At 42.5% G+C, this 25,980-nt stretch overlaps 1 protein-coding gene across 1 annotated transcript in view; it reads left to right on the top strand.

Moving 5' to 3' along the window:
- edil3a (EGF-like repeats and discoidin I-like domains 3a) overlaps window positions 1–11,938 on the top strand; it is a 71,115-nt gene extending 59,177 nt beyond the window's left edge. Inside the window, exons 8-9 of the mRNA XM_019878086.1 lie at window positions 5,307–5,462; window positions 11,685–11,938. Coding sequence (XP_019733645.1) covers window positions 5,307–5,462; window positions 11,685–11,834 — 306 coding nt within the window. The 3' untranslated portion in view covers window positions 11,835–11,938. The remainder of the gene's footprint in view (window positions 1–5,306; window positions 5,463–11,684) is intronic.
- The last annotated feature ends 14,042 nt before the right edge of the window (window positions 11,939–25,980 follow it).

The following is a 25,980-nucleotide window of genomic DNA, read 5'->3' as shown; positions in this document are numbered from 1 at the left end:
AAAAACACTATCAAGACAAACTGCATACAGAGCAAGTCAGCCAGTAATGAGTGTCAACATTGTCATTTGTCACTTTTTCACGTGGTTGAGAAGGAAGCCATTTTTAAACAACGTAGTAGCTTGGCAATAATGAATGGATATTAAAAAAAAAAAAAACATTCTAGGCGCACAGTGTAGACCAAAATATGCCTGGTCTGAATAACAGATACTGTGAAATTATGCCAACTGCGGAATTGCTTCCATCCGTTGCTCTGGCATATCAAGAGGGAGTTTGGAAGTGATCGGGTTGGAGAGGAGGAGGAAGCTGCTGTCTAATGCAAAGTGATGCCCGTGCCGTGTCACACGGTTTGTGTGCTTGCCACCATTCGCCACCGTGCTTTCTCCTCATGTTTTATCCCGTTACACTTTTGGCTGTGAGATGTGCCTTGACCAACCAACCGGCTGACTTCATTTGTAACGTGCTGTCAAAACAACAAAGGTCTTACGTACATTTTGAAAAGCTGGACAGTGTCTTACCATTGAGGATATCAAATCAAATGATGCAAAAATCACTTTGGACATTTTCTGTGCCTGACTTTAGTGTTTATTACGTTAAAAAAAGGGAGGGGGGGGGTGTTTTGTCCTTGTTTTATGAGTTGGAAAATCCAGAGTGACATCATTCCCGATATAATGAGACAACTTACACAGTTGTGGGGCAACATGTTTTAAATTCTGTTTGATTCGTTAAAACTCGGCACGGAAACAAAATAGAAAAATGGCATGAATACTAACTATACACCTGAGACCTTGGTCTTTCATCTGGTACACATTTTGTTTTCCTTTCATGTATGTCTAAGAAATATGTAAGAGTGTAAAAAAGTGTGACGTCAAGCTCCTGTCACCTTCATCGAACAAAATACTCTGGCTAAAACCGCTCTGTGCTCTTACCCATATCAATGAAATAGCTTTCTTAATGAATAAAATCATTTTTACCATCGTTGTGATTTCCTTCATGTACATGTAAAATAAAAATTAAAAAATATCCCATAAAAAGCCATTGACTGTGTATCCTGTGTAAAAAATTGGATTTCAATGTGGTCATGATGAGATCGTTAGCTGTTTCGGGACCATCCCTGTTTGGGCGCACAACTATTCATCATGACCTCTTCTGCTCTCCGGTTTGAGACGTTTTTATGTCTTTGGCCACCGTGGGCTGAGCTAATGACGGAGCACATGCAGGCTGTTTGTTTGCCTCCGCACTCATGCGCACAAAATCAATTTCTCACGTTTCTGGCTAATATGTCTCATCTGATTTGATTGATCAAACTACACATGTTCAACAAAATTGACAATTGGGAAATTGTCACCCCAGAATATTCTGCAGTGTTTTGAGTGTTTGACCCTGGTTCTGAAACCAGGGTCAAATTAAATATTCTGCAGTGTTTTGAGTGTTTGACCCTGGTTCATCTGAAATTAGGTGTTTGTCTCTTGGTGCCTTAGTTTTCCACCTCTGATTTGCAACTATACCTGTTTTGTCGGTCACTGCTTTTTTTTTTTTTTCCTACTAATGCATTATGTACGGCGCTTCGTTTTAGTGCGAAGCTGTGTTTAAATGTGCTCTATAAATAACCTTTACTTACTCCATCTCACTCAAAGTCAGCTGGGCAAGGCGGTGGTTGTAGTGTATGTATGGATGGCATTTTCCAGGCTGCCTGTTTCGATCAATCATGATTTTTTTAATTTATTTTTTTTCCCCCCAACAAGTCCTTGCCACTTTTAAACCGTGTTTATACCCTGTCTGTGGAGTTGATGGTCCATCACATCATCTCTTTCATGCTACCCCGAGTTGAGTTAACAGACAACTCTGAACTTTGCACTGTGACTTAGTGGAGAACATGCATGCCTTGCACGCACGCACACACACTTGCCACAGGCTAAGAAGACTAAATGAGGCTTCACCATATCCAGTTAAAGCAGCGATGCTGTCAGCAATAGGCGATGCATGCATGTGCCGTATTTATAAGATAAGGAAAAGCCAGGCTCCTCTGACCACCCTCGCTGCATTAATCCGTTTAGTTTGCACTGGCAAAGCTACTTCTAATAGGGACACAAAGTTTGCCCACCAAATCTCTCACGCTAATGAGCAGTCGAGCGTTTGCTCGGCCCAAGTGTACAAATGTTGCTTCTTTGCCTCCTGCCAGTACAATTTCGGGTCACATCTGCTTGTGTAACAAATATTGGAAACAAATATATAGAAGCACATGGAGCATGTTTTCAAATGTTTTCACTCAATGCAGGATTCCACCCAACAGTATTGAAGCATTTCTCTTTGCTCATTGGTGTACGAAGACTGAAGAGGAAGTCTAGCTCGAAGAAGCTTATCTCGTCCACACGTTTAGTTTACGGTTGCAAAAGGTGCTTTGGATTATCCGACCACAACCCACGGCAACAATTCCATGTTCGATGCCAGACTTCATTTTTTTTTTTTCCTTTGCTTACAATAAAATCAGCTCAACTGGTCTGAAAAAGAATCAGCCTTAACATTCCACAGGCAATGTTATCTTCCTGAATTTGGATTGACAGTGACGATACACACAATGAGCGATTGTTGTGATTGACATCGAGAGGTATTGATCAACAATATATGTTTCGTACATTCTTTTTCTGATTAAGAATGACTCTGCATTAATGCGGCTCCATGTTCACCTTGTCTGAAGTTTTTGGGCTCTTTTGCCCTGCATACAAATACAAACATTGTAAGCAAAGACCAAATGCGCTGTCATTTTTTAATTGAGGAAATGCTGAATAATGTCCAGCCTGTCAAATGTATCTCAGCACTCTGAGCTGCTTGCTGAATTCCAATTCAGATATCTTTTTTTTTTTTTTAATCGGATGGAAATTGAGTGAAGAAAATGCAGATAATGAATCTCGAATGTCGCTCAAGAAGACAGAACACCCATATGTCATATTGCAACAATTCGAGATGCACCGACACTACAACATTGATTCTTTAAGGTAATAACACTTTCTCAGCCGATTATAAATTACGCTCTGCAAAATGGATGAATGCCGCTCGGGCGGCAAAGGAGGCTGCCGCCGCACGAGCTTCTTCTTCATTTCTCATCTACTTATGTGCTCGTTTTACATCATCCTTTCTAGTCTTCTGACACGCATCATAGGGTTACGGACTATCGGAAGACTAAACAATTGGATGTTAAAATGTCAATAGTGACCAGTTGTGACTCTAAAATGTGTCATGTTTGAGTGAACTGTGCCATGTTTTGTTTTGTGGCTTTTATGGACATTTTCATCACGATTGCGAGACGTAATGGCATTATGACGTATCGGTTCTCAATATTGGCTAGTACATAAATGGAAGTACTTGGACTGGAGGTGCTTTGTCACTGTCTAGAATGAATTAATAACTGAAGAAGGCGGAGCCTAACTTAAATTGCATTGAAATATTTTTAACGCTAGAACGACCAGGATTTTGAAAATACTACACCTACCAGTGTCTGTTGTACTCTGACAATGACGCCATCGCCTAAAATGCTGATGCCGAGAACTCCGTCCTGAGCGCACCCCGCATTTTTTTCCTTGAGGGAATTACCGTATTTTCCTCACCATAAGGCGCACCTAAAAGCATTACATTTTCTCAAAAGCCGACAGTGCACCTTGCAACCGGCGCGCCTTTTATATATATATATATATATATGGATCAATATTCTGATTTCTTGGATGCAGTATTTTAAATGTTCTGTAAAGCGCTTTGTTACAGCTGCAGCAGTTGTGAAAGCAGCCACTATTGTAGCTTCTATTCTATACGCCTTATAATGTGGCGCGCCCTATGTATGAAAACAGCTTTAAAATAGGCTTATACTCCGGAGCGCCTTATAGTGCGGAAAATACGGTATGCCAGATGAGCACCACATAAGCTCATTATTGTACTGATATCATGACCATCACTTCTAACAGCCTATTTTACTCTTTTGTTTTCTCAATCTGAAAAACCGGTGTATATATAGGTGGTGCATCTCTACTGATATTATCAATCTAGGATTTAGAGTCCGGGTATTGCTTAGAGTGATAGGTTGATGCCAGGCATAAACAGGGGCCTGCTGTTTACATGTCTGTCAGGGCCCAAGGTCTTTTCCTTTTTTGTTTTCACCGGCTGTGCTGAAGGAAGCTCCTCTAAAATTCACCTCACAGTCAAGGGAGAGAGAGAAAATCTCTCGAGCGGTGTTCAAAAGTCTTGAGAGGGAAAACAGCGGAAGTTGGCTCAGTCACTGCTTCGCATCGCTTTAAAATAGATATTTCAGATTACGCAGGCTGTTTGGGGGAATGAAAGTGCAGTGGGGGGTTCGAAGAGTCACCGCGGCGTTCGGTGTAAACCCGAAGGTGGGGCCTAACGTCTTGTATTATTAAAAGGTTTTCTTTTGAATCTACACAGGTCGGATTTAACGTGCATTTAGTCCTGTCAGTGTGCTGTGATCCGTACTATGTAGGCTAAGGCAATTGGTTTGATGTATGTTTCCTCAATGCGTATATTCAGCAAAAGGAACACTCACCTTTTGTCGCTCTTGTACTCTGAGAGTTTCTAAATTGGTCAGCTTCTTTCCATGTGACATCAGTTGCAGAGTTGCAACTTCTGTGCGCCCCCGCCCCTCCAAAAAAAGAAAAAACAAAACACATTTTGGGGGATAATGCTCTACTAAATCACACTGCAAATTCGATTCATTTTGTGATTCGAATTGTGTGCCCCGAAGAAAGATACTTCTGAAGTGCGTGAGCATCAGCACAACATACACTGCTTTATGCTTTATTGCGCAAGCGAGGCATTTTAAAAGCTGTTATTGACAAGCACTTGCAATCTCTCATTTTCCAAACGACTGAAAGTCACATCGGCGATCATTGTTGGCGAGCGACCCCTCAAATGTCAAGAAAAGAATGTTTCACCTCAAAGCCGTAAGCACTGTAAAATTTCCGCAGCGTGTAACAAATAAGAACCTCTTTGAAATGAAGCCCCAATCAACACGTCTGGCTCTTTGAAGCTGCATGAGATTTCTATTCTGCTTAGTCGAGCTTGTGAACGTGCCCCTTGCTGTTCAATATCTGTGGATAATGAAAGCCACTCATTGCGCCCGCGCGTTTCTACTCAATAAGTTCTCTCCTTGCGTGAAAAAAAAAAAAAAACATGAAAAGAGACATGCAAAAATTATATTCTTCTAATCTTGTCAGCATTTTTCAACTCTGGTTCTCTTGCAAACTTATTTCATGTCTCTTCCAATCTCCCTCTCTGTCTCTTTCTCTCGCTTGGCTTTTTCCAGGTGGACTTGCTGGTGCCGACCAAGATCACGGGTATCATCACCCAGGGAGCTAAAGACTTTGGCCATGTGCAGTTTGTCGGCTCGTACAAATTGGCGTACAGTAATGACGGAGAGCGGTGGAAAATATACCAAGATGAGAAGCAAGGAAAGGACAAGGTATGGATCGCGTTCACCCCGTTACACTCAGCCACCATGTGCATGCTCATGGATGAAGGGCATTCTTATTCGATGCCATTCAAAATGGCTACATTCCAGAAAAAATTTTTTAAATGAAAAAGCAGTCAAATAAAACTGAACAAACAAGTGTGAAGCTGATTAAAATGCCAAATCTCCATTTTGGCCATCTCCCGCGTCTCTTTTCCACGTCGACAGCTCCTCTTCCAGCCCTCGGACTGACCTAGCTCGGATTGCCTTTGCGCTTTAGGATCAGATAAGACTGTTGTGTCAACCAAGCTTGACCGGTTCTGATCAGACAATCTTGTTTACGACCCTTCAGCGGGGTACACATGTCCCCTCCAATCGGCCTCGACATCAGAGGCAGCGGGGCTGCACTCGGCTTCTCTGTTGATAGGAAGAGAGCTGCAGCCGGAACTAAAAACCTTTTGTCTTTTCACATGCTGTCGGCAAGTGGGCCATTGTTTACTTTTCTCAGTCTCCGTGTTACTGACAGATAAGCACTGCCTCTTGTGATTCTATTTGTGACTGGGTAAGACCACGGCAATGGAAAATCCACAGCCCTTTTGAAGACCTTGCCACATTGAGCCAGTTTACATTTCATGACACTTGCAAATGTGCGGAGCTTCTCCGGTGTATTATAAGAGGGGCAATTTTGGAAAAACTTCAAATAAAATGAAGTTGAACATTTAGTTTTGTTTTTTTTTTTTATAAGCAGACATCCATCTACACGCAAGGCCACTACCTAATTGCTCTTTTTCTTTTTTTCTTCACTTCAACTGAGCGGTGATATCCGAAGCTTGCTTATAACTCAAATTATGGCTGGCACTTAACACAAACCAAAGTAGTAATAGTAATACATTCATAAGTACAAGCATTGGTATTTAAATTTAAAAAAAAAAGGTGAAAAGTGAAAACCCTGCCATGATTTTGTTGCCATTACGGATGATTGTCAAAAACGTCGACTTTGCTCAGCTTCGTCTGGGAGTCTCCCCTTTCGAAAGTAAGAGACAATTTCAGGCTTCGCAGATAGCTTTCGTTTACCACACACGTTTTCAGAACATGCGCGCCGTGCCTCCGGAAGTACGACAACGTACGAGTCGATCAGTCGCGTTGCTAGGCGACGGAGGGGCATCTCACGCTGTACGTTTTGCTTATAAGCCAGGTCGCGGTGGCAATTAGCTTCCCGCAGTTCGTTCTAACGAGGGCCTTTTCACTCCTTTGTGGGAAAAATCCGGTCGTTATAATCAAGTTGACGTCATTAAGGAAGCAAAATCCGCAAATGGAAAATGAATTGCATGAATTTGGGACTTTGAAGTGTTATAGGGGTGGGAACGTTGTCAACGGGGTCCATTGAAATGACGTTCGACTGTGAAAAGCTCTTTCTTTCAGTGTATAATGCACCTCCCCCCCGAGTTGTTGTGGCAATATACTTCAGGGCAAAACAAGGACAGCCAGTCAGCCGGAGTGTGCGCGCTATTAGAGGAGAGCCTTGTTTAGCAGGGCTGCGGAGAATGTCAATCAGTTTGTCCTGAGAGTGAGCCAGGGGACCTTTCAGAAGCATGATTCTTCAAGGTGCCCCCCCCCCTCCCACCCTCAACCCTCAGACAGCTCAAGTTGCCATTAATGCCAGAGGACACATTTGACTGTCGGGCTCCTGTGGCTCCTCCTTCCACACCACAATAGTGGACTTGACAGGGATGTATAGTGCGTGTGTGTGTGTGTGTGTGTGTGTGTGTGCGCCTGGCTGGTCGGTTTGGGCACAGTGTTCGATGCTTCTAAATATTCTTCTCAGCTGCTGCCTTCAGCTCTTGTGTGGCAGCAGCTAAAGGCGGTTAGATGGAGATTTAGAAAGGAGCCTCTGTCAGAATACAGATATCGGCAGTCAGCGGCTCGCTGGCACTCATATCAGGATCCCCTCGCAAAGTCCATAGGAGACCGTTGTTGTTGCCTTTTCTTCGCACGAGACGCGTCGCATCATGACGTCGTCCTTCACGATGCACTGCATGGGCACGTTTATTCATCGATGTGTTCATCAGTGGGGCTTCGTCCCGAATCCTAATTCTGACCAAGACATTTCTGATGGTGTGCTTCCAACTTTGTGGGAACCGTTAGGGGATGGTCCTGTTTTGTTCCAGCGCACCGTAAAAGAGAGACGTCAACGACGGTATCAATGTTTTACTTCCTGCCAGGTTTTCATGCGCATTCAAGTCCAAAGGTGATCCAACAACAGGCCAGTTTCATTTGAAGGGAATTTGTATTTGGTGAATTGGCACATGATCAGGATAATGCACTTTAAAAAGTTATGTTTAGGCTTTAATTACAAATATTTACAATTACCTGTTTTTATAGTTAAAAATACATTTTCCCATTAGTAGCAGACAATCTTGAGCGCCATTAAGGATCAATTTAGAACACTGGATATGTGTCCTTAGAAAGGGTGTGATTCATTTTGGATCTTTGAGTTATTGTCAAAATGTAAGCGAAATCAAAATATCTTTATTTTTCTTGGGTTGTAGTTCAAGGCGACAAGATTTTCTGAAAATTAGCGGTTTGTCAAACAGATAAGTCCACTTGATGGCCAGTTCAACCTGAATACGACACACTGAACATTTTAAAAATCATATGACGGGTTCCGAACAAATTGGGTATTTTGAGTTGCAAAAAAAAAAAGGCTTTTTTTTTGTGCAATATCAAAAAATATCTTGAAATTATAGAAAAACAGGCTAACTCCATTCTTTTTTCAACATATCTCCAGTGGACCATTGTGTTTGGCCTGCTACTCTGGGAAACCCCTTGCCTTTTTTTTTTTTTTTTTTTACACCATCGCTTGTTGGGATCAATCAAGACCGAGTTATTGATTTATGTGTCACACTGTTTCCACTTGGGTGTCATGAGGTTAATTAGCCATTAGCTCCTTGATTTGCAAAGAGGTGACAAAATATGGTTGCTGTGAAAACAACTGCACATGAACTTGCTCATTCCACCGCTTGTCTGGCAGCTTGGGGGGGGTGGGAGGGGGACGCTGGATCAGTCATCAATAATTAAAATCAGTTTTGGGCTAGTGACGTTTCGGTAAGAAAACTGCCAGGTTTCCAATGTCTCTCTATCAAGGATAATAAGCGCAAATAAATGTGGGTGACTCGGACTCTTAACCTAACCAGCAGGTTGAAATAACAGACACGTTCATATTTCCCAAGACACACAAGGCCTCCGCTGGCAATGTGAAGCTACCAATTGACCAGACAACACAATCAATAGTTTTGCAGTTCCAGAAGCAGTTTTGAGTAAGAATTTGGAGTTGCATTATTGTGTCTATTTTTAAATCATCCATCCACTCCTGATTACTCGAGATTGCGGCTCCCCGGAGAAGAGATTGCAAATTGGTTTGCAATTAAGGATTAAATTCGGCCTATCCCTCGGGCTGATTAAAGTTACCGACCGGGCGGATATGCAACTTCATTGGGAACATTTCATTGTACACATTAAGCTGCAAATTCTGCGCTAATAGTACTCAAGTATTAGTCACGACCAACCGTAAACCCTTCTGAGGTCTGTATACCAAACGCTGCAAGGCAGGATAGGATTGCTCAACACCTTCCATTAACATGATAGCGTTAAAGCGGAGTTTCTGAAGAGATGGAAGCGTGTTCGTAAAATTTGTGTCAGACGTAACTGGAAACCCTTTTCACTGGAGGAGCAACATGATGAAACGGAATGTGTAAGAAAACTGTCAATCGGTATTTATTTTTTTTAAAGAATATCAAACGTATGGCAAAACCAATGAAAGACTGCAACTGTCACATGATCAAAACACGAAGACGGAGACACACCCAATACGGCAGCAGTGTTGCCACTAAATGACGTCGTTACCCAATTTGCATCATTGAACGACGTGCACGCTTTAATGGAGGCTGGGGAAGAGGACAGTGCATTCACGTTTCCTGTGCAGTTTGGACACGGAGGGGTCAACCTCTCCTGCTCTGACAGCAGCTGGGACGGGGCTGGGCCGCCCATGAGCGCTCCGGGATGGGATGAGAGGCCGACGGAAGCACCCGCCGCACGTCGAGAACCATAAGAACGATACGCGCTTTCAAATGAGAGTCTCCAGTAACACCAGAAAAAGTCGCCAGATTCCGTCGCTAGTCGCTTTTTTGAAAGAGTGGTCGGAAAAGTTGACAACACTGTTTGGCAGTACCCAATAAAAGCAAACAAGGGATAAATGAATTATGACAAGAAGGCACAAAGAGGTGCAAGTGACTTGGTCAGTAATATGCAATTGCGCCAAAATGGGCGATAATCTCGGGGATTTCACTTGCACTGTGAATCATTACTTCATTTACAATAAAAAAATGCTGGATGTTTAAACAAACTGTAATTTTCTAATTTAACGTAACACCAGAAAATTGATAGATTATAAATTCAGGGTAATGAATACATAGATTGGGTTTCGAGGTCCATATTTTGGCCAAGGGACTAATTTCTTGAAAACAGCAGTTCTCTTTATCAATTTGGGCTGCAAAACGTTGATTTGACGGTAATTGAATTCTTCCCTTTGAGCGTGTCAAGAAAAGTTTTGTCGAGCCATTGGCAAAAAGAATCCTGGTGTTTAAAAGTAAAAGAATAATAATAATAAATTGAATCCCAACACAATGAGTCATTGTTCTTACTTTAGAAATGTACACAGTGACATAAAAGATGCTTGAAAAGCGACATACTGTCTACTAAAATCAAGGCAAAGCTTTTAAGGCTTATTTTAGGAGAATGAGGAACTGTGTGTAAAAAAAACAGCGCCACAAAGCATCTTATTCTCAACCAAAGTCATTTGGTCATAACCATCTGCTTAAATGAAACCTCCACGATATGCGTCTTCTAAAACGCCCCCCCCCCCCAAAATATGAAAATGAATTGTTCATCATTTGCTTGGATTTGGCCCACTGATTTTTCCATTTTGCACAACAGTGAGTCTCATTACATTCTAATTCCACAGGCCTAATCATGTGTTTTTAATTGGACTGATCATATCCTTCAATGAAGCTGCCCCCTCTGGTAGATTCATTTCCTCTTAATAAACTTCACTCTACTGTCAATTAAGCACTTACGAATGCAATGCTGCATTCTGCATGTTTGTAGCCATGACTTGGGCCCCGCGCTGTTGTTTAAAGGTTTATTGCAAGCAAAGCGATTCATAAATTCATTATCAGACTTCATTTAGCCTCCATTTGTTGCCTGGGTACTTCAGTGGCCGCACTGCGGTGTACATGTGACGACAATTCCTATCAGCATGCGCCACAAAGTGTTACGTTGATTATATTTTACAGTCCCAAGCCGACAATAGCGGGACAGAGCTTCTGAAATATTTTTGGCGGGCACTAAAGTGGTTATTTCATTTCTGCGGATATCAAAAAAAAACTAACAAAAAACTAAATACATGAATGAAAAGACCGCCTCACATTTAGATGTGTTAAACAACTCAGGACAGAGCACTTCCCGTTTGAAGCCACCCGCTTTTCAAGTGAGCAAAAGTATTGGAGCAGACATTATGAAATGAAAAAGTGAATTACATTTCATATTTGGCGGCATAAGCCTTGCTTGCAATCACTGCATGAAGCCTGCAACCAGCTGACTTCACCAGGCAATCGATTATCTTTATTTAAAATGCTTTTCCAGGCCTTTACTGCAGACTCGTTCAGTTCTTGTTTGTTTCTGGGGCAGTTTTCCTCTTCAGTCTCCTCTTGACGAGTTAAATGCAGGCTCTAGTGGATCAGGGACCAGTGATTGACTTCGACAGCCTAAGAACGTCCACTCTTCCCTATGGTGAAGTCCTTTGTTGTGTTGGCAGTGTGTTTTGCGTCATTATCATGTTGCATGATGAAGTTTGAATATATTTTTCTCTAAATTGCCAGACAAAATAGTTTTGTAGAGTCCAAATTCGTTCTGCTGCTTACATCATCAGTTACGTCATCAATAATGACTAGTGAGCCTGTTGCAGAAACAGTCATGACATTACCTCCATCGTTTCGGACTACAGTGGATTTTGCAAAAAAAGTACAGAGATGACTTTGGAAGTCTGGAAAGTTTTATGGACCGATGAGACCAAATTTTACCAATACCAAAGCGATGGAAAGGCCTAAATATGGATTAAGGAAGGATCTGCTGAGGATGCCAAAAGAACAAAAGTTCCGTGTGTTTCTCTGCTTGCAGGTCTTTCAGGGGAACTTTGACAACGAGACCCACAGAAAGAACGTGATCGATCCACCCATCTACGCTCGGCTCATCCGGATCCTTCCGTGGTCATGGTACGGAAGGATCACTTTGCGCGCAGAGGTACTCGGCTGCACTGTGGAAGAGTGACGTCCTTCCCTGCTTGGTTTCAACATCTTTCCCGTCTTAGCGGTATACTGGCGTATGTCACCCAGTGGTGGAAAAACAAACTGTGCAACCTGTAAAAAAGAAAAGAAGAAAAAAAAAGATTTCCAGTAGTTTGTTTTTATTTCAGGAATTTTGTGAAGAGTCACCATTTTTGATCTATCATTTGTACAATAATTTAATGCTCTCTGTTAGTTTCTTATGTCACTTGAGTTTTCTTTACAGCGTGATCCTTGCCTTTTTATTGTTCTTGAGAACTGTAATATACATTTGTGGGTTCAGGGTTGGGGGTGTGGGGGCGGGGGCTGTGTGAGGCTGGGGGTCTCACTGTGGATTTGCCATACAAACTATTGTACAGAGTCACTTTTTAAAACAAAGTAGGCGTTGGCCATGTTGCGTTCGCACCCTCGCACACGCAGACAACCACACGTGCACACACAAACACACACAGACACGCACACGCATATGAAATGAAAAAGTGAATTACATTTCATATTTGGCGGCATAAGCCTTGCTTGCAATCACTGCATGAAGCCTGCAACCAGCTGACTTCACCAGGCAATCGATTATCTTTATTTAAAATGCTTTTCCAGGCCTTTACTGCAGACTCGTTCAGTTCTTGTTTGTTTCTGGGGCAGTTTTCCTCTTCAGTCTCCTCTTGACGAGTTAAATGCAGGCTCTAGTGGATCAGGGACCAGTGATTGACTTCGACAGCCTAAGAACGTCCACTCTTCCCTATGGTGAAGTCCTTTGTTGTGTTGGCAGTGTGTTTTGCGTCATTATCATGTTGCATGATGAAGTTTGAATATATTTTTCTCTAAATTGCCAGACAAAATAGTTTTGTAGAGTCCAAATTCGTTCTGCTGCTTACATCATCAGTTACGTCATCAATAATGACTAGTGAGCCTGTTGCAGAAACAGTCATGACATTACCTCCATCGTTTCGGACTACAGTGGATTTTGCAAAAAAAGTACAGAGATGACTTTGGAAGTCTGGAAAGTTTTATGGACCGATGAGACCAAATTTTACCAATACCAAAGCGATGGAAAGGCCTAAATATGGATTAAGGAAGGATCTGCTGAGGATGCCAAAAGAACAAAAGTTCCGTGTGTTTCTCTGCTTGCAGGTCTTTCAGGGGAACTTTGACAACGAGACCCACAGAAAGAACGTGATCGATCCACCCATCTACGCTCGGCTCATCCGGATCCTTCCGTGGTCATGGTACGGAAGGATCACTTTGCGCGCAGAGGTACTCGGCTGCACTGTGGAAGAGTGACGTCCTTCCCTGCTTGGTTTCAACATCTTTCCCGTCTTAGCGGTATACTGGCGTATGTCACCCAGTGGTGGAAAAACAAACTGTGCAACCTGTAAAAAAGAAAAGAAGAAAAAAAAAGATTTCCAGTAGTTTGTTTTTATTTCAGGAATTTTGTGAAGAGTCACCATTTTTGATCTATCATTTGTACAATAATTTAATGCTCTCTGTTAGTTTCTTATGTCACTTGAGTTTTCTTTACAGCGTGATCCTTGCCTTTTTATTGTTCTTGAGAACTGTAATATACATTTGTGGGTTCAGGGTTGGGGGTGTGGGGGCGGGGGCTGTGTGAGGCTGGGGGTCTCACTGTGGATTTGCCATACAAACTATTGTACAGAGTCACTTTTTAAAACAAAGTAGGCGTTGGCCATGTTGCGTTCGCACCCTCGCACACGCAGACAACCACACGTGCACACACAAACACACACAGACACGCACACGCACACACACACACACACACACACAAACGCATCAAATTGTCAAATATATTTTTTACTTTAACTTTGCCAGGCCATGCTTTCACCTTAATGGGCACTTGCGTTACTGCATTAAACAAAACCGTATTTAATGCTCTTGTATTATATGTAAAAGACTAGGAAATTGCATGGTGCGTGAAGGAAAAGACCGCTTAATACGACAAATCAGTCAAAACCTCCAGCCGTGAAGGTAATGGCTTCAATTTAGGGAACTGTTTTTCCATAAGCTTTCAAATTGTTCTGAAACAGGGGAGCTTTGTGAAGTCGGCAAATACTCTCGGCGATTCATTCAGTTGCGTTGCCGCGCCGACGCGGATGTTGACGTGCTCATTTGTATTCATTTTTGCTCATTACTATTATGTCATAGATTTGTGTTTTGAGTGTTTGTGCGTTTTTGTATTTATTCCAAATTTTTTTTCCTCCACATTTTATAAATCTGTGTTCAGTGTTGTCTATGGTAAGCTGAATTTATTAAAAAGCTCAGGATATACTGTATGCCCCATCAAGCCCACAACTGCATACACTATCTGTGATTTATTATTTAACCACAATGGTTAGTCAGTAAGCGTAAGTCAATAAGTGAACCGTTTACTTTGATTATGTTTAAATCGACAAATGTCTCTTGTTTTTGGAAGGAGAGCACCCTTGATGAATCATGCAGCGACGTAAGCGATGTTTGTCACGCACTTGCAATAACCATGGTAACAGTTGACCAAACACTCTCCAAACGGCACAAGGATTGTTTCTCCAATTCAATGGGATGGTTCCTATTAAGTGCAAATGCATTTACAATCGTAAAGTGAGAAGTTTTGTGGTTCTTCTTGACACATTTGTCACAATATTCGAACGCGTGGCACAATGTGGACTGGTTAACACGTCTGACTCACAGTGCGGAGGTGCAGGGTTCGATTCCAGCTCCGGCCTTCCTGTGTGGAGTTTGCATGTTCTCCCCGTGCCTGTGTGGGTTTTCTCCGGGTACTCTGGTTTCCTCCCATATTCCAAAAACATGCATGGTAGGTTAATTGAACACTCCAAATTGTCCCTTGGTGTGAGTAGGAGCCCGGATGGTTGTTTGTCTATGTGTGCCCTACGATTGGCTGGCAACCAGTTCAGGGTGTCCCCCGCCTACCGCCCGAAGACAGTTGGGATAGGCTCCGGCATGCCCGTGAGGATAAGCGGATTAGAAAATGGATGGATGGATAGTACGCACACAAGTACCAGCTAAAAAAAAAAAAAACATGCTGCATCAAACACATCGGTGGGAGCAAGCTACGCTAACAAACAACATCAATGGAGGAGAATGGATTTCTGGTTTCTTTGTGGTGTGTGGCTGTTGGTCATGTGTTATTATTTTTGCTATTTCTAGCCATAAATTCTCAATGTGTCAATGACGAGCCATCAACAAATAACTAAAAGTGGTTTGCTGTCAACAGATATGCAGTATGATAGACGCTTGGCCTGCTTGGAACCCCCACCAGTGAGGTACAAAATAATACCCAGTGCTAGCAGTTTATACCAATGGAAAAGCAGAAAATCCTTGTCGAGCGCTGATGACGATTAGGTAGTCTGCTGTGGAATCACATTCTGAATATTCTAGCTGGCTTGTATGGTTACAAAAAGGTGTCAAGTGTGCCCGACTAATTGGATGTTCTTTATAACGGTCTCCAATTACCATTGCAGTTCTCTCGTTGATCCAAACTTCTTAGCTTTAGAGGAAAGTTGAAGGGAAATGCCTCTCTTGTGCCACATTACTGATGAACTTTAAGGAATTTATCCAGTTATTTCATACTGTACAAATGCAACACATCCAGTCTTAGATTGCGGTAAAGCCTGAAATGGAAAATAATGTATTAAGAGAAAGTCAACCATTTCATTTAATGCTCCAAGCTCACCGTATGGCAGCAGTTGTTTCATTCATTTGGTATTCAAATTTAGGGAAGCTAAACATCAAGGAAGTCTTTGTCCAAGCGAGAAAAAGCACAGCAAAACAAAAAAACATCGACACAGACAACCTTAGCTGTGCAAACTGTTGTAAAAAAAAAAATGATGTTGTAAATGACTCATTTATGAAATATCGCATAACGACTGGCATTCTTCACGTTCGTGGATGCAAGACAAGCATAGACAAGCGTCTTATTTTTTGCGCTAAAAAAAGTAGTTTACTGCCGAATCCCTTCATCCGGCATCTGGTCCTTGTTGCCCGTGAGCACAAGAGTGGGCAGATTTGCATGATGAGTTTGAACTGTATAGTATAAAGATGTTCACCGGTACATTAAGTTGTTGTATTCCACACAGGTTTTACTTTGTACTCGCCATTGATTGTCTTATGTGTTGTACAAGTGCATCTCAAGAGGGAGTAGAAAATGAAGAGAAGCTCATCTTGTCTTTGTATGTCGACATCATATTACCTGCTCAACCCGAGTGTCCAACTAGAAAATGTAATTAAAAATAACGCTGGTTAGGTTCAAGCCAGCTGATGTGACACCAGATGTTGTGTACAGTTAAAAAAAAAAAAAAAGATGCTTCAACTCCAAAACTCAGTTCAGTTTGACAAATAAAACATTATCTGTGAAAGTATTGTGGTTGTGTTTTTTTTTTGTTTTTTTTTTCAAATCAGCCAAAACACTGAGAGCTCTGTTTTCGTCAACCGTGCTGCGTGCGGCATAACTGCGCAGAGGTGGGTCGGAATTGATCATTGGTAACCACACAAACAAGCACGGGTTGGCGGATCTGAGAGAGGGAGGGATGCGCCGATGTGGGAGTGGTCTCAGCCGACTTCAATCACTGCAATCTTGTTCCGTTTAAATGTGGTGCCAAGATCGTGCAGTCCTGTATGTCTAGCGTTGTGGGCGAGACAAAATTAAACAATGGGCCAAGTGTGCTCCCAAAAAAAAAAAAAACATCATGATCTCGATGCTGGGTCGAACCATATTCACTCCATGTTGCTCGCGGTGATACAGAGCTTTTATCGATGGCTCTCCTCTCTAGGCCACCGCTTTACACAGAGCAACAATTGGCAGATTCGTACCTCACGCAGACAGCAGATGTTCCACATCAAAAGACTGCGACTGCGAGGAGTTCGAGCAAGGGACTCAACACTATTTTAAAATGCACTACACAGTAAGTGGCAGGCTGCTGTGCACGAGTGGAAACGATACAGTGCAAAGTATACTATGAAGTATGTATCATCCAATCACATTGTAGTCCGTATTTACTGCCGTGTCAATCTAATGTGCCCGGGCCCTTCAGAAATCAGTAGCAATGAGATGTTTTGCTCTGACTGCCCCTATGACAAAGTTGTATATATGAAGTATACTATTTCAAGTGTAGTATTTCAAATAAAGCTTCAATAAGCATGAGAAATCAAGCTCTTCTCTCCGTTCTCAAATGCTGCGGGCATGTCTGCTGACTGTGCTGAAATCAAATCCCACTCAACTGTCAAAGGTCAATCAAATAAAGTCCCACGAACCGCTCATGCACCCAAAGGTGCCGAACTACTTCTGTAGTGGGTGAGGAGCAACTCGTACCAGACTCCAAAGTGTCACCCCCCTGCCCCCCAAAAAAAATCAGGAAAACTGAAATTGCACTCATTTTCAAACACGTATAATGTATCTCGAACCAAATCTCTAAATTCACTGTACAGGGTCTTCACATATTTCGTCAACTGCTATGGGAACGGCAGCAATAATGAATACAGTCATTTGGAACAGGACGCATCTACAAATGCTCCTTAATGCTTCTCAAATCTTGTCTGGGATTTAAGCAGAGCACATCCACTAATGCTGAAAACTTGAGCACATTTTAAAAATCTGCGCTGACAACATTCATCTTCCCCAAACAGTCGAAATCTGGAACATCACAATGCCACCCAGCATTAGCGCTAAATTTAGTGTCACTTATCATATGGACTAAATTTGTCTTCATGGCGCTTTGTCACAATCAGTATTGAGGGCAAGCAAGTTTTTGTGTGATACTGCTGCTTATCTTGTTTGTGTCGTCTACGGGGAGTTTTTTTTTTTTTTTTTTTGGGCAGAACTGGGCCAATCTTATGCCTTCTGCTTACCTAATGAAACCACAGCAAATGTTATTTTGGGTTTACTTGTCAGACATATAGCGCAGTCAAATGGGACAAAAATTACCATGGAAGTCGCAAGAGACGCTTAAAGTCCCGCTTTATCCATTAGCGGGGTGATCTTGACTGTCGCAGTACAAATGAGTTCTTCAGCAGAATGCCAATGCGGTGATAAAATAGAGCACAATTGAAGTGCACAGATTAAGAAAACCCTTGTTCGGAAAAGGAACTATCAAGGGCATCTTGGGCGGTTTTATGCATTATTTCAAGTAACCTTCGCTGCACACCACGTCCGCACTCTGCGAGGTAATTTCGACCACATCTTTTCCCTGATGTCTCCGAGATAAGTCGCAACTTTTGGGAGAATCTCTGCCAATCAGCTTGGAATAAATACCCACAAGGAAGCCCATCAGGTTATTTCTGAATGGAAGTTGACCTGAAAACGCTTTAAATCGTACGCAAATTTCTGCATCTAATTATGCACGCATATAAGGATAGACATGCATTTCATTGACAAAGATATTAGAAATGTCCGCACGAGATCTATGAATTTTATATTCCGTCAATCATGTGAGAGGCTCTTAAAAACTTTGACATTGAGCTGATGTGGGTGCCAAAGCGAAATGATGCAAGGTCGAAGTGTTGGAGAAAAAAAAAAAAAAAAAAAAGAAAGAAATTGCTCGAGGTCAAAGCACAAATCTCCACACCACATTCTTACTACCTGGGGGTGTTTGCTTGTAGTATGTGAGTTTAATTGGGTCCAAAGAGCTTTGGTAGACATGTGCATTTTTATGTGACGAGTCAAAGATTTAACATACGTGACTGGGATTCGCGCGCCTCCGGGATCAACAACAAGACAACAGACGAGATTTGGTTCTTTTCAAAGGCGGTAGAGACCACTGATCGACATCATCTGAAGCGGCTTGTCGTCGTTACGCGTCGACACGGCGAGATGATTCAACACGACGCCACGAAACATCGCTGGGAGAGAAAGTGGGAGAGAGAAACACGATTTGTCGCGATTAAATACGTTTCCAAGCGCTTAAGTGAAATCGGATAATAGCACCGCCTACTTGGGAATGACTGATTGAGAGGTCAAACTGCGACACTAAATATCTTCTTAAACGAATGTATCTGGTTACAGATGATTTTATTTTGTGCACCTGACGAAATAAAATTGAGTAGACCTTTTTGGGTGAGTTATTTATTTTTGTTTTTTTTTTTTTTAATCCGTACAAGAAGGTGTGGGAAGCCCGATGAGCCATTTGAGTGCAAAGTTCCACTTGAGAGAGCCTTTCCTACTAACCGCCCTACATCTCTGCACACAAATGTGCTGCATTATAGCCAAAGGAGGTGACTCAGTAGCGTTATCAAAAGGGAAACTCTTTCTTGATCATTTTGTCGACAAAAATGCAAAAGCAATTGATAAAGAGGTTGCTGGCTTCGGGTAAACAAACAACCACGACGTTTTTGTCTTCACAGATCTTAAGTTAAAGTACGCCGATGATCAGGAAGGACAAGCTGGGCAGGTTGTGACTTGGAAAAAGAAACAATTTTGATCCCGCCAACCGCCAACCTCAGCTGGTTCCGCTCACATCCAACGCTAATGATGAGTTTTCGCGCAGTATTCGGCACTACTCCCGATGTACAGGATATGCGATATGACTGATAAGTCTTGAGATGAATGTTCACTTGGATTGCGGAAATCACTCCCGCAGAGTGAATCCGATCCTTGGAAGCTGCCTCCACGACAGTGCAGCCTAATAGTATTCGGAGAGCTGAAATTCCACTCTAAATCCTGAAATGGTGGCATCTGTCCCCTGCAGCTGTCCTCGCTGGCTCTCATCTGCTGAGGTCAGGCCACCGAGCATAACCACTTTTTTTTTTTGTTGGCTTGCGGCTCAAACATCCACAGGAACGATGACGCCATGACGTAGTTCAGCTTGGACAGGTGAGGTGTCTTGGCTGCACCCGCGAGGTCGTTACTCAAACTGATGGATTCCCGTCTTCCTGTTGGTCACGCTGCACTTTCTACGCTTCGCGTTGGGCTCGAATTCAAACGCCTTAATGAACATAAAGGTCAAACATCATCAGAAACAGCAGGTTGGATGAAAAACTTTCCAACGACCACTGTCGCTGGCAGCGTAGCGGTTCGCCCGCCTCACTGACGTCCAGGCGGGGCTGTTTAGTGGGAGAACTGTCGGACATGTCGTAGAGACAGGACAAGCATTTCGACAATGATGAGGGATGAGGAATTTATTATAAACCTGCATCCAAGGAGACCTTCAATTCCAACCAGGATGGTTACAGCTTAGAAATGTTCTCTGTAAGCAAGGTCATATAAACACACATGAACAGGCAGCCCCCCCTCCGCCCCCCATTCTATGTCATAATTTGACAGCCAATGGGTTGCCGAGATTAAAATATTGGTATGTGTGCGTAAGTGTTCACCCACTTAACCCTTTCATGCACCCTGTAACCTGAAAACATGATAAGCTGTCCACTGTAGTAACTGCGGTGGCCCAGTGGGTAGCGCGTCGACCTTACAGTGCAGAGGTACCGGGTTTGATTCCATCTCCGGCCCCCTTGACCCTGTGAGTTTGCATGTTCTCCCCGTGCCTGCGTGGGTTTTCTTTGGGTACTCCGGTTTCTTCCCACATTCCGACTGCTGACAGCTGGGATAGGCTACAGCACGCCCCGAGACCCTTATGAGGATAAAGCGGATCAGAAAATGGATGGATGGTTGGATGTAGTAACTGCTGTCCCTGAAAGGGTTAAAATAAGACATCTGAGTATGATATGATATGCACCTACAAGTTGAAGAAAAGGCAACCGATCAGAGATTCAACAAATCAGTGTCTCGGGCTCATTATTTATTCCTATACGAGTGTCTTGATTTGTTGTTGTACGCTTTTCAAAATGTTGCTACGTTGACTCATAGTGTCGACTAAACTGCATTGCTGTCCTTCGCTTTCCGCGGCGACGTGTTTACAAAGGCACCGACATATTTGTATTTCACTCAATACAAGAAGCTCTGGGCTTTGAGTGGATACAAACAGTGTGAAACCACATCGCTCACTGTTTTATGTTGGATGCTGCAGGGCTCAGACGGAGAACCTTTTTGCTGCCCCACTGCTCCATGTGATACATCTTGTTCAACAGCATCATTTATTCTGTCCTCAACATTTTTTTCCCCCCATCCAGTTTTTATGCATGAATGCATGCTACGAAGACAGAACCTGATTAATATTTGCTGCGGAACATCGTTTTAAATGACTATAGTGAATCTCCGAAAATCAACTGTACACATCAACACCGTGTAAGTCACATTCGGACTAGCATGCGATGCTGACCTCCCTGACCCGAGAGGGATGGAATACATATCTCCGTACATAAAGTCATCCCCTCGTTCACCTACAAATATATGTGGATGACGCGAGAGGAAATATTATGAAACATGAAAACTGGTCATCGTGAAACGTAATTCAGTTCTTAATGAGATATTTGTATGAGGCGAGCAGCTCCGCGCACTGATCTCGGTGCTAGCAAGATGAATTGCCGTTAGCTAATTGCCGTTAGCTAATTGTCAACACGCCATGCGCCAACATCTATCTCATTACTCGGATGGCTGTTGTTGAAGTAGCTGCGTGTCAGCGCCGTCCTGAAAATTGGGGACTCCAGTTTCTTGAAGCGGCGTGCAATAAGAGCCCTCTATGAGGTCTGATAAGGCTCTACGGATTAATTAATGAGCCATTTGGATTGTCCGTCTTCTCAGTGGAAAACGGATAGTGCTCTTCCGAAGATGTGGAAGCTTTGCTCAATTTACGTCAAAATGTCACTTTTGAAACAATTTGCTCGCGGACATGTTTTAGCGACAACTACATATTCAATTCTCTGTAATTCCAAATGATCTTTTAATAGCAGCCGTATTCCAAAACAAATGCATTCACTCAAGAAAACAAACAAACAAGGAAGAAACTACGGGAAACATCCCGTGCGCTCATTCATGTCAACGGGTTATTCCAAATGTTTTAGAAATCGCGAATATTGACTTCACTGAAACGTTGTCCATGTGTGTTGCTTGTGAGGCAACATTCGATGTTGTGTGATATGTTACAGTTTCTAGTGGCAGATCGAGCAAAGCAATCCACAAAATGTGATTGCTTTTACACAACTCAGGGGGGGGCTATCATTTTAATCCTTTCATGCACCCTGTAACCCGATAACATACGCTGTCTACTGTAATAACTGCTGCCCCTGAAAGGGTTAGTTGAAAAAAAAAAGATGCCATTTTTGTGCGCTGTCTTTCTATTTTGCTTGTGTTTTTCTCCATTCACTTTTTTTTCATCATTTATTTACATCTTGTTTTTGGCCCGGGCTGCTCTGGGATTCGAGCGTTGCCGTTCAAATGACTGTGAGTTTGTGTCGAACGATCAGAATTTACCAAAAAGCTGGAGGCAAGTTTCAACATGTGCTGTCCCAGTTGGCTGGTTCTCACTGGAAGAAAAAGTAGCATGTATCCTTGAAAGCAAGTTGTCAGAAGTACATGATGTATTCCTACAATTTGTTTCATCTGCATTGTTGTTGAGGGTGCCAAGTGCAACTGGAAATCAACACAACGATGAATAAAATCGGGTGGAGAAACTTAAAAATGTTGCATTATGGGAATTTGAAGTGTGGAACAAAATATGCGGTATGTAAGAAGTTTTCTTTTGCACAAACCTGTGCCTGCATTCATTTTCACCAGGCAAATGTGATGATGGATTTCATTCTCACATCCATCTGATGACCTCCACGTTTGCGCAATTTTCACCATTTTAACATGAGTTCCAAAAAAAAAAAAACAGCGACCGCACAGGAGACGCACATCATTCATAGGGCACAAAACGAGAAGAGCACTATCAAGCGAACAGTGCAGTGACGCATTATCACACCGAGCCACATCGTCCTTTAAAGCACTAATGAGGAGAAACGGCCGAGTTATGGGGAGAAGCCAAGTGGTGGTCTGAGGGCCACCTCAACTGGCGCCGGCGATAAGAGACAGATTAAGATTAAGAATTTTCAGCCTGTTGAAAGACTAATCAAGAGGCACCGTGCACACTTCCTGATGGCAGTAGTACCTGCGAGAACCGTTTTGAAGCCCGTGGAGTACATCCCCTTGTGTGTCGTATATTTGCGTGCCTGCATGAGCTGCCTTTCATTATTACTCTTTTTGAGTCTTAGCCTCAGCCACTCACTTCCAAAGATTCTCTCTTTACATGTTTTGCATTCATTCGTTCCAATTGTCCTTAATTGGTCCAAAAATGAATGATATTGTATGTAGCACTGGTGACTTTGGACTCAGGAGACTTGCAATCTACTCCCAGTTAAGGAGTTGAACTAACACAGAGGGAAAACAACTGTGTCTGACAAGTTACTTCTCCACTCTTTTACTCTGCTTGGCGAGTAAAACAAAATTACTCTCTCCCAGTGTTAAATATTTAACTATTTTAAAAGTGTTGATTTAACTCTCGACAGTGTGGAGCTGCAAACAAAAACACAACAGCATTTACAAAAAAAAAAAAAAAGCAAGCAGCGAAAACAAAAGCAGCATGACACCATTTTATGAGTGGGCAGAAAACTTTTAAAAGAAATAAAAGTGGACTTCTAAAATAACAAAGAATAAGAAGAATAAAGAATAAAAATGATTTAAATGTGTTTAGGGGACCTTAATCAAAGGTATGAGGTGGGCAAAGATTTTAACCTGGATTGAAAAGCATTGACACTCTCTGGGTTGTCTTGACTTATTCCATTTTCGTGCGGCATAACAGCTAAATGTAGCTTCACCATGTTTAGGATGAATTCGGGGCTCTTCTCATTAAACCAAGTCGGCAGATCTCAGAGCCTTACTGGGTTGATATTCAATCCGCATTTCTTTCATGTATTCACGACCAAAAGCATTCAGTGATTTATAGCCCAGTAGCAGAATTTTAAAATCTATTCTCATCGGGAGCCAGTGCAAGGCCTTCAGGACTGGAGTAATATGGTCAGAGGAAATTACGCAGGAAATTGCACCAAAAACATCATATTAATAAATTCTGCAAGTCACTCCAAAGTCTGTATGTAAAAAAAAAAAAATAATAATAATAAAAAAAATACAGGCTGAAAACAGTTCAGACTGCTAGATCTGGTGTGACGCTCCCCCCTCCACCGCTGGGAGTAATAAGCCCAAATGACATTTGCCTGATGCGATATCTCCCTTTCACTGCAAATTAAAATATATCACTATTATTCCTGTAAAACCAACCGTGGACAGTGAACAAGACGCCAGTTCCTGCAGTGAGCCTAATCTGAAGCATTAATCTTTCACAGTTAATAAAAAATATCATCAACAACTTTGAAGATGATGAATGCGCTTGACTTGAGGCGTCCCTCCCGACCACAATGGAGGACAGATGTGACCCTGCGAGGAGTCCTCGGAGGGGGATGTTAGTCAACTGGCTGGTGAATATATTATATAACCGAGTTCTTTCAAACAATGTTACCTTGTGTGGAAGAGGTTTTTTTTTTTTTTTTTTTTTTTAAATTGCAATCATGGTGCAGCAAAGGCTGAAGGAGTTGCAGCTTATGGTGGGTGGTGAGCTTCCACTGTGGACTTAATCGCTCGTTACTTACCTGGATGAGACATAATTTTGCATACAATTATCATTTTTTTCAATACATCGAAGAAAAACCTCGCAGTCAATGACGGCTTGAAGTCGAGAGTCCACAAACGTTACTTAAATGTGTCGTTTTCCTCACTGGGGCGGCTCTGCCGGGTTTCTTTTGCGCTCACGTTCACTTGCTGCTTGTTAGGTCTGCTTATGAAGTGAAATGCACGCTCTGTCGCAGTGATTGGCAAATTACGGAATGAGTTTCACGTGCGGTATGCAGGGTCACTCGAGTGGCATAAATAAGGAAAAGAGAAATAAAACCGCTCTCGCATTTTTGATGAGCACTTGGGCCTTTTACATTACTGTATTACAATTTGTTGGTCATTGTAGTGGTACTTGGAGTGCTAAGTATATTTTTGACGCATTGGCGCTTCCAGTGAGGACAGATCAGACCATTGACTTGACTTGCCCATTAAAATGTATTCCTTTTATTTGCCCTCAAAAGCTCTTCGGTTGCTTCCATAATAAAAAAAATGTAAAAAAGCTTCAGGTTGTTCTCCGGCTGCACAAAAAGCACGGTCATATTGATTTTTTTTTAATGTTCCTATAGACCTCAAATCCATCCCGTTGCTTTTATCAACCGTCTCATCATCAATAAACACAAGAGAGCCTTTTCCATTAGTACAGTTCTGCACGCCCCTGCCATGACCCAGCTTCCACCATGTTGGAGGCATCATGAGCTGTTCTCATAGAAAGAAAAATAACGATCTTCAACAGCATATTCTTGGCTTCTTTTGACTCTGTGATGAGGGGTTTTTTTTTCTTTGTAAAAGAAATTATTCATTTATCTTTCAGTGAGATACCGCAACGGCACCTCAAGACTTGCAGAAAGAAGAAAATATTCTTCGCCGGCCAAGTAAGTGGCCCTGATCTCAACCTAAAATATCATGATCAGCATTTTTTCTTACTCAGAACCAAAGTGAAGGCAGAAAAAAACTGCAATCAAACAGCGAGTGAAGTTGACTGCTGTGAAGGCCTAGCCAAACTCCTCCAGGAAGGAAACTCAGAATATTGGTGACCTCAAACGGTTTTCATGTCAGTGCTGTGCAAGGCAGAAGTTCGCGAGTCACCGGACATAACTAATCATCAATATCCTCCACGCCCCCTTCCCCTTGCTGATCAGGTTCCACCCACCAGACTCCAACTCCCCCGGTGTCTGAAAGCTGCAAGCTTTCTTCTGCATAAGGGCTCACCCTCCTCTCTTCATGTTCATGTCAGCGGAATCATTTCAAAGTCAACCGTGCTTCTCTCATCTCGCGTGTGAATGTCTTAATGTTACATCCGGTCTTCCCTTCCTGTCTTCTACATAATGCATGGCTGTCACCTGTGCTCTGTGCGAGCAGCCAAATCTGCGTCAAAGAGTCGACTGACCTTCAGAGGACTTCTCGTCCAAACCGGATCCATATAGTCGCACAAAAAAAGATATCGCACAGAGTATGAGGACCGGTCTAAATTATTCATGTCGCTTTGTGTTTGTTGTTTGGCTAGCTCTACACCCAACCATGTGTTTGTCTGAAGTTCTCACTTCGACAGTATATACACCTTTTTTTTTTTCAAGAAAAATATGCTGACTTGATC

The sequence above is a fragment of the Hippocampus comes genome, unplaced genomic scaffold (assembly GCF_001891065.2).
Source record: "Hippocampus comes isolate QL1 unplaced genomic scaffold, H_comes_QL1_v1.1 scaffold13, whole genome shotgun sequence".
Taxonomy (NCBI): Eukaryota; Metazoa; Chordata; class Actinopteri; order Syngnathiformes; family Syngnathidae; genus Hippocampus; species Hippocampus comes.
The sequence above is the reverse complement of the archived record's forward strand: the minus strand, read 5'-3'. Positions and strand labels throughout refer to the sequence as shown.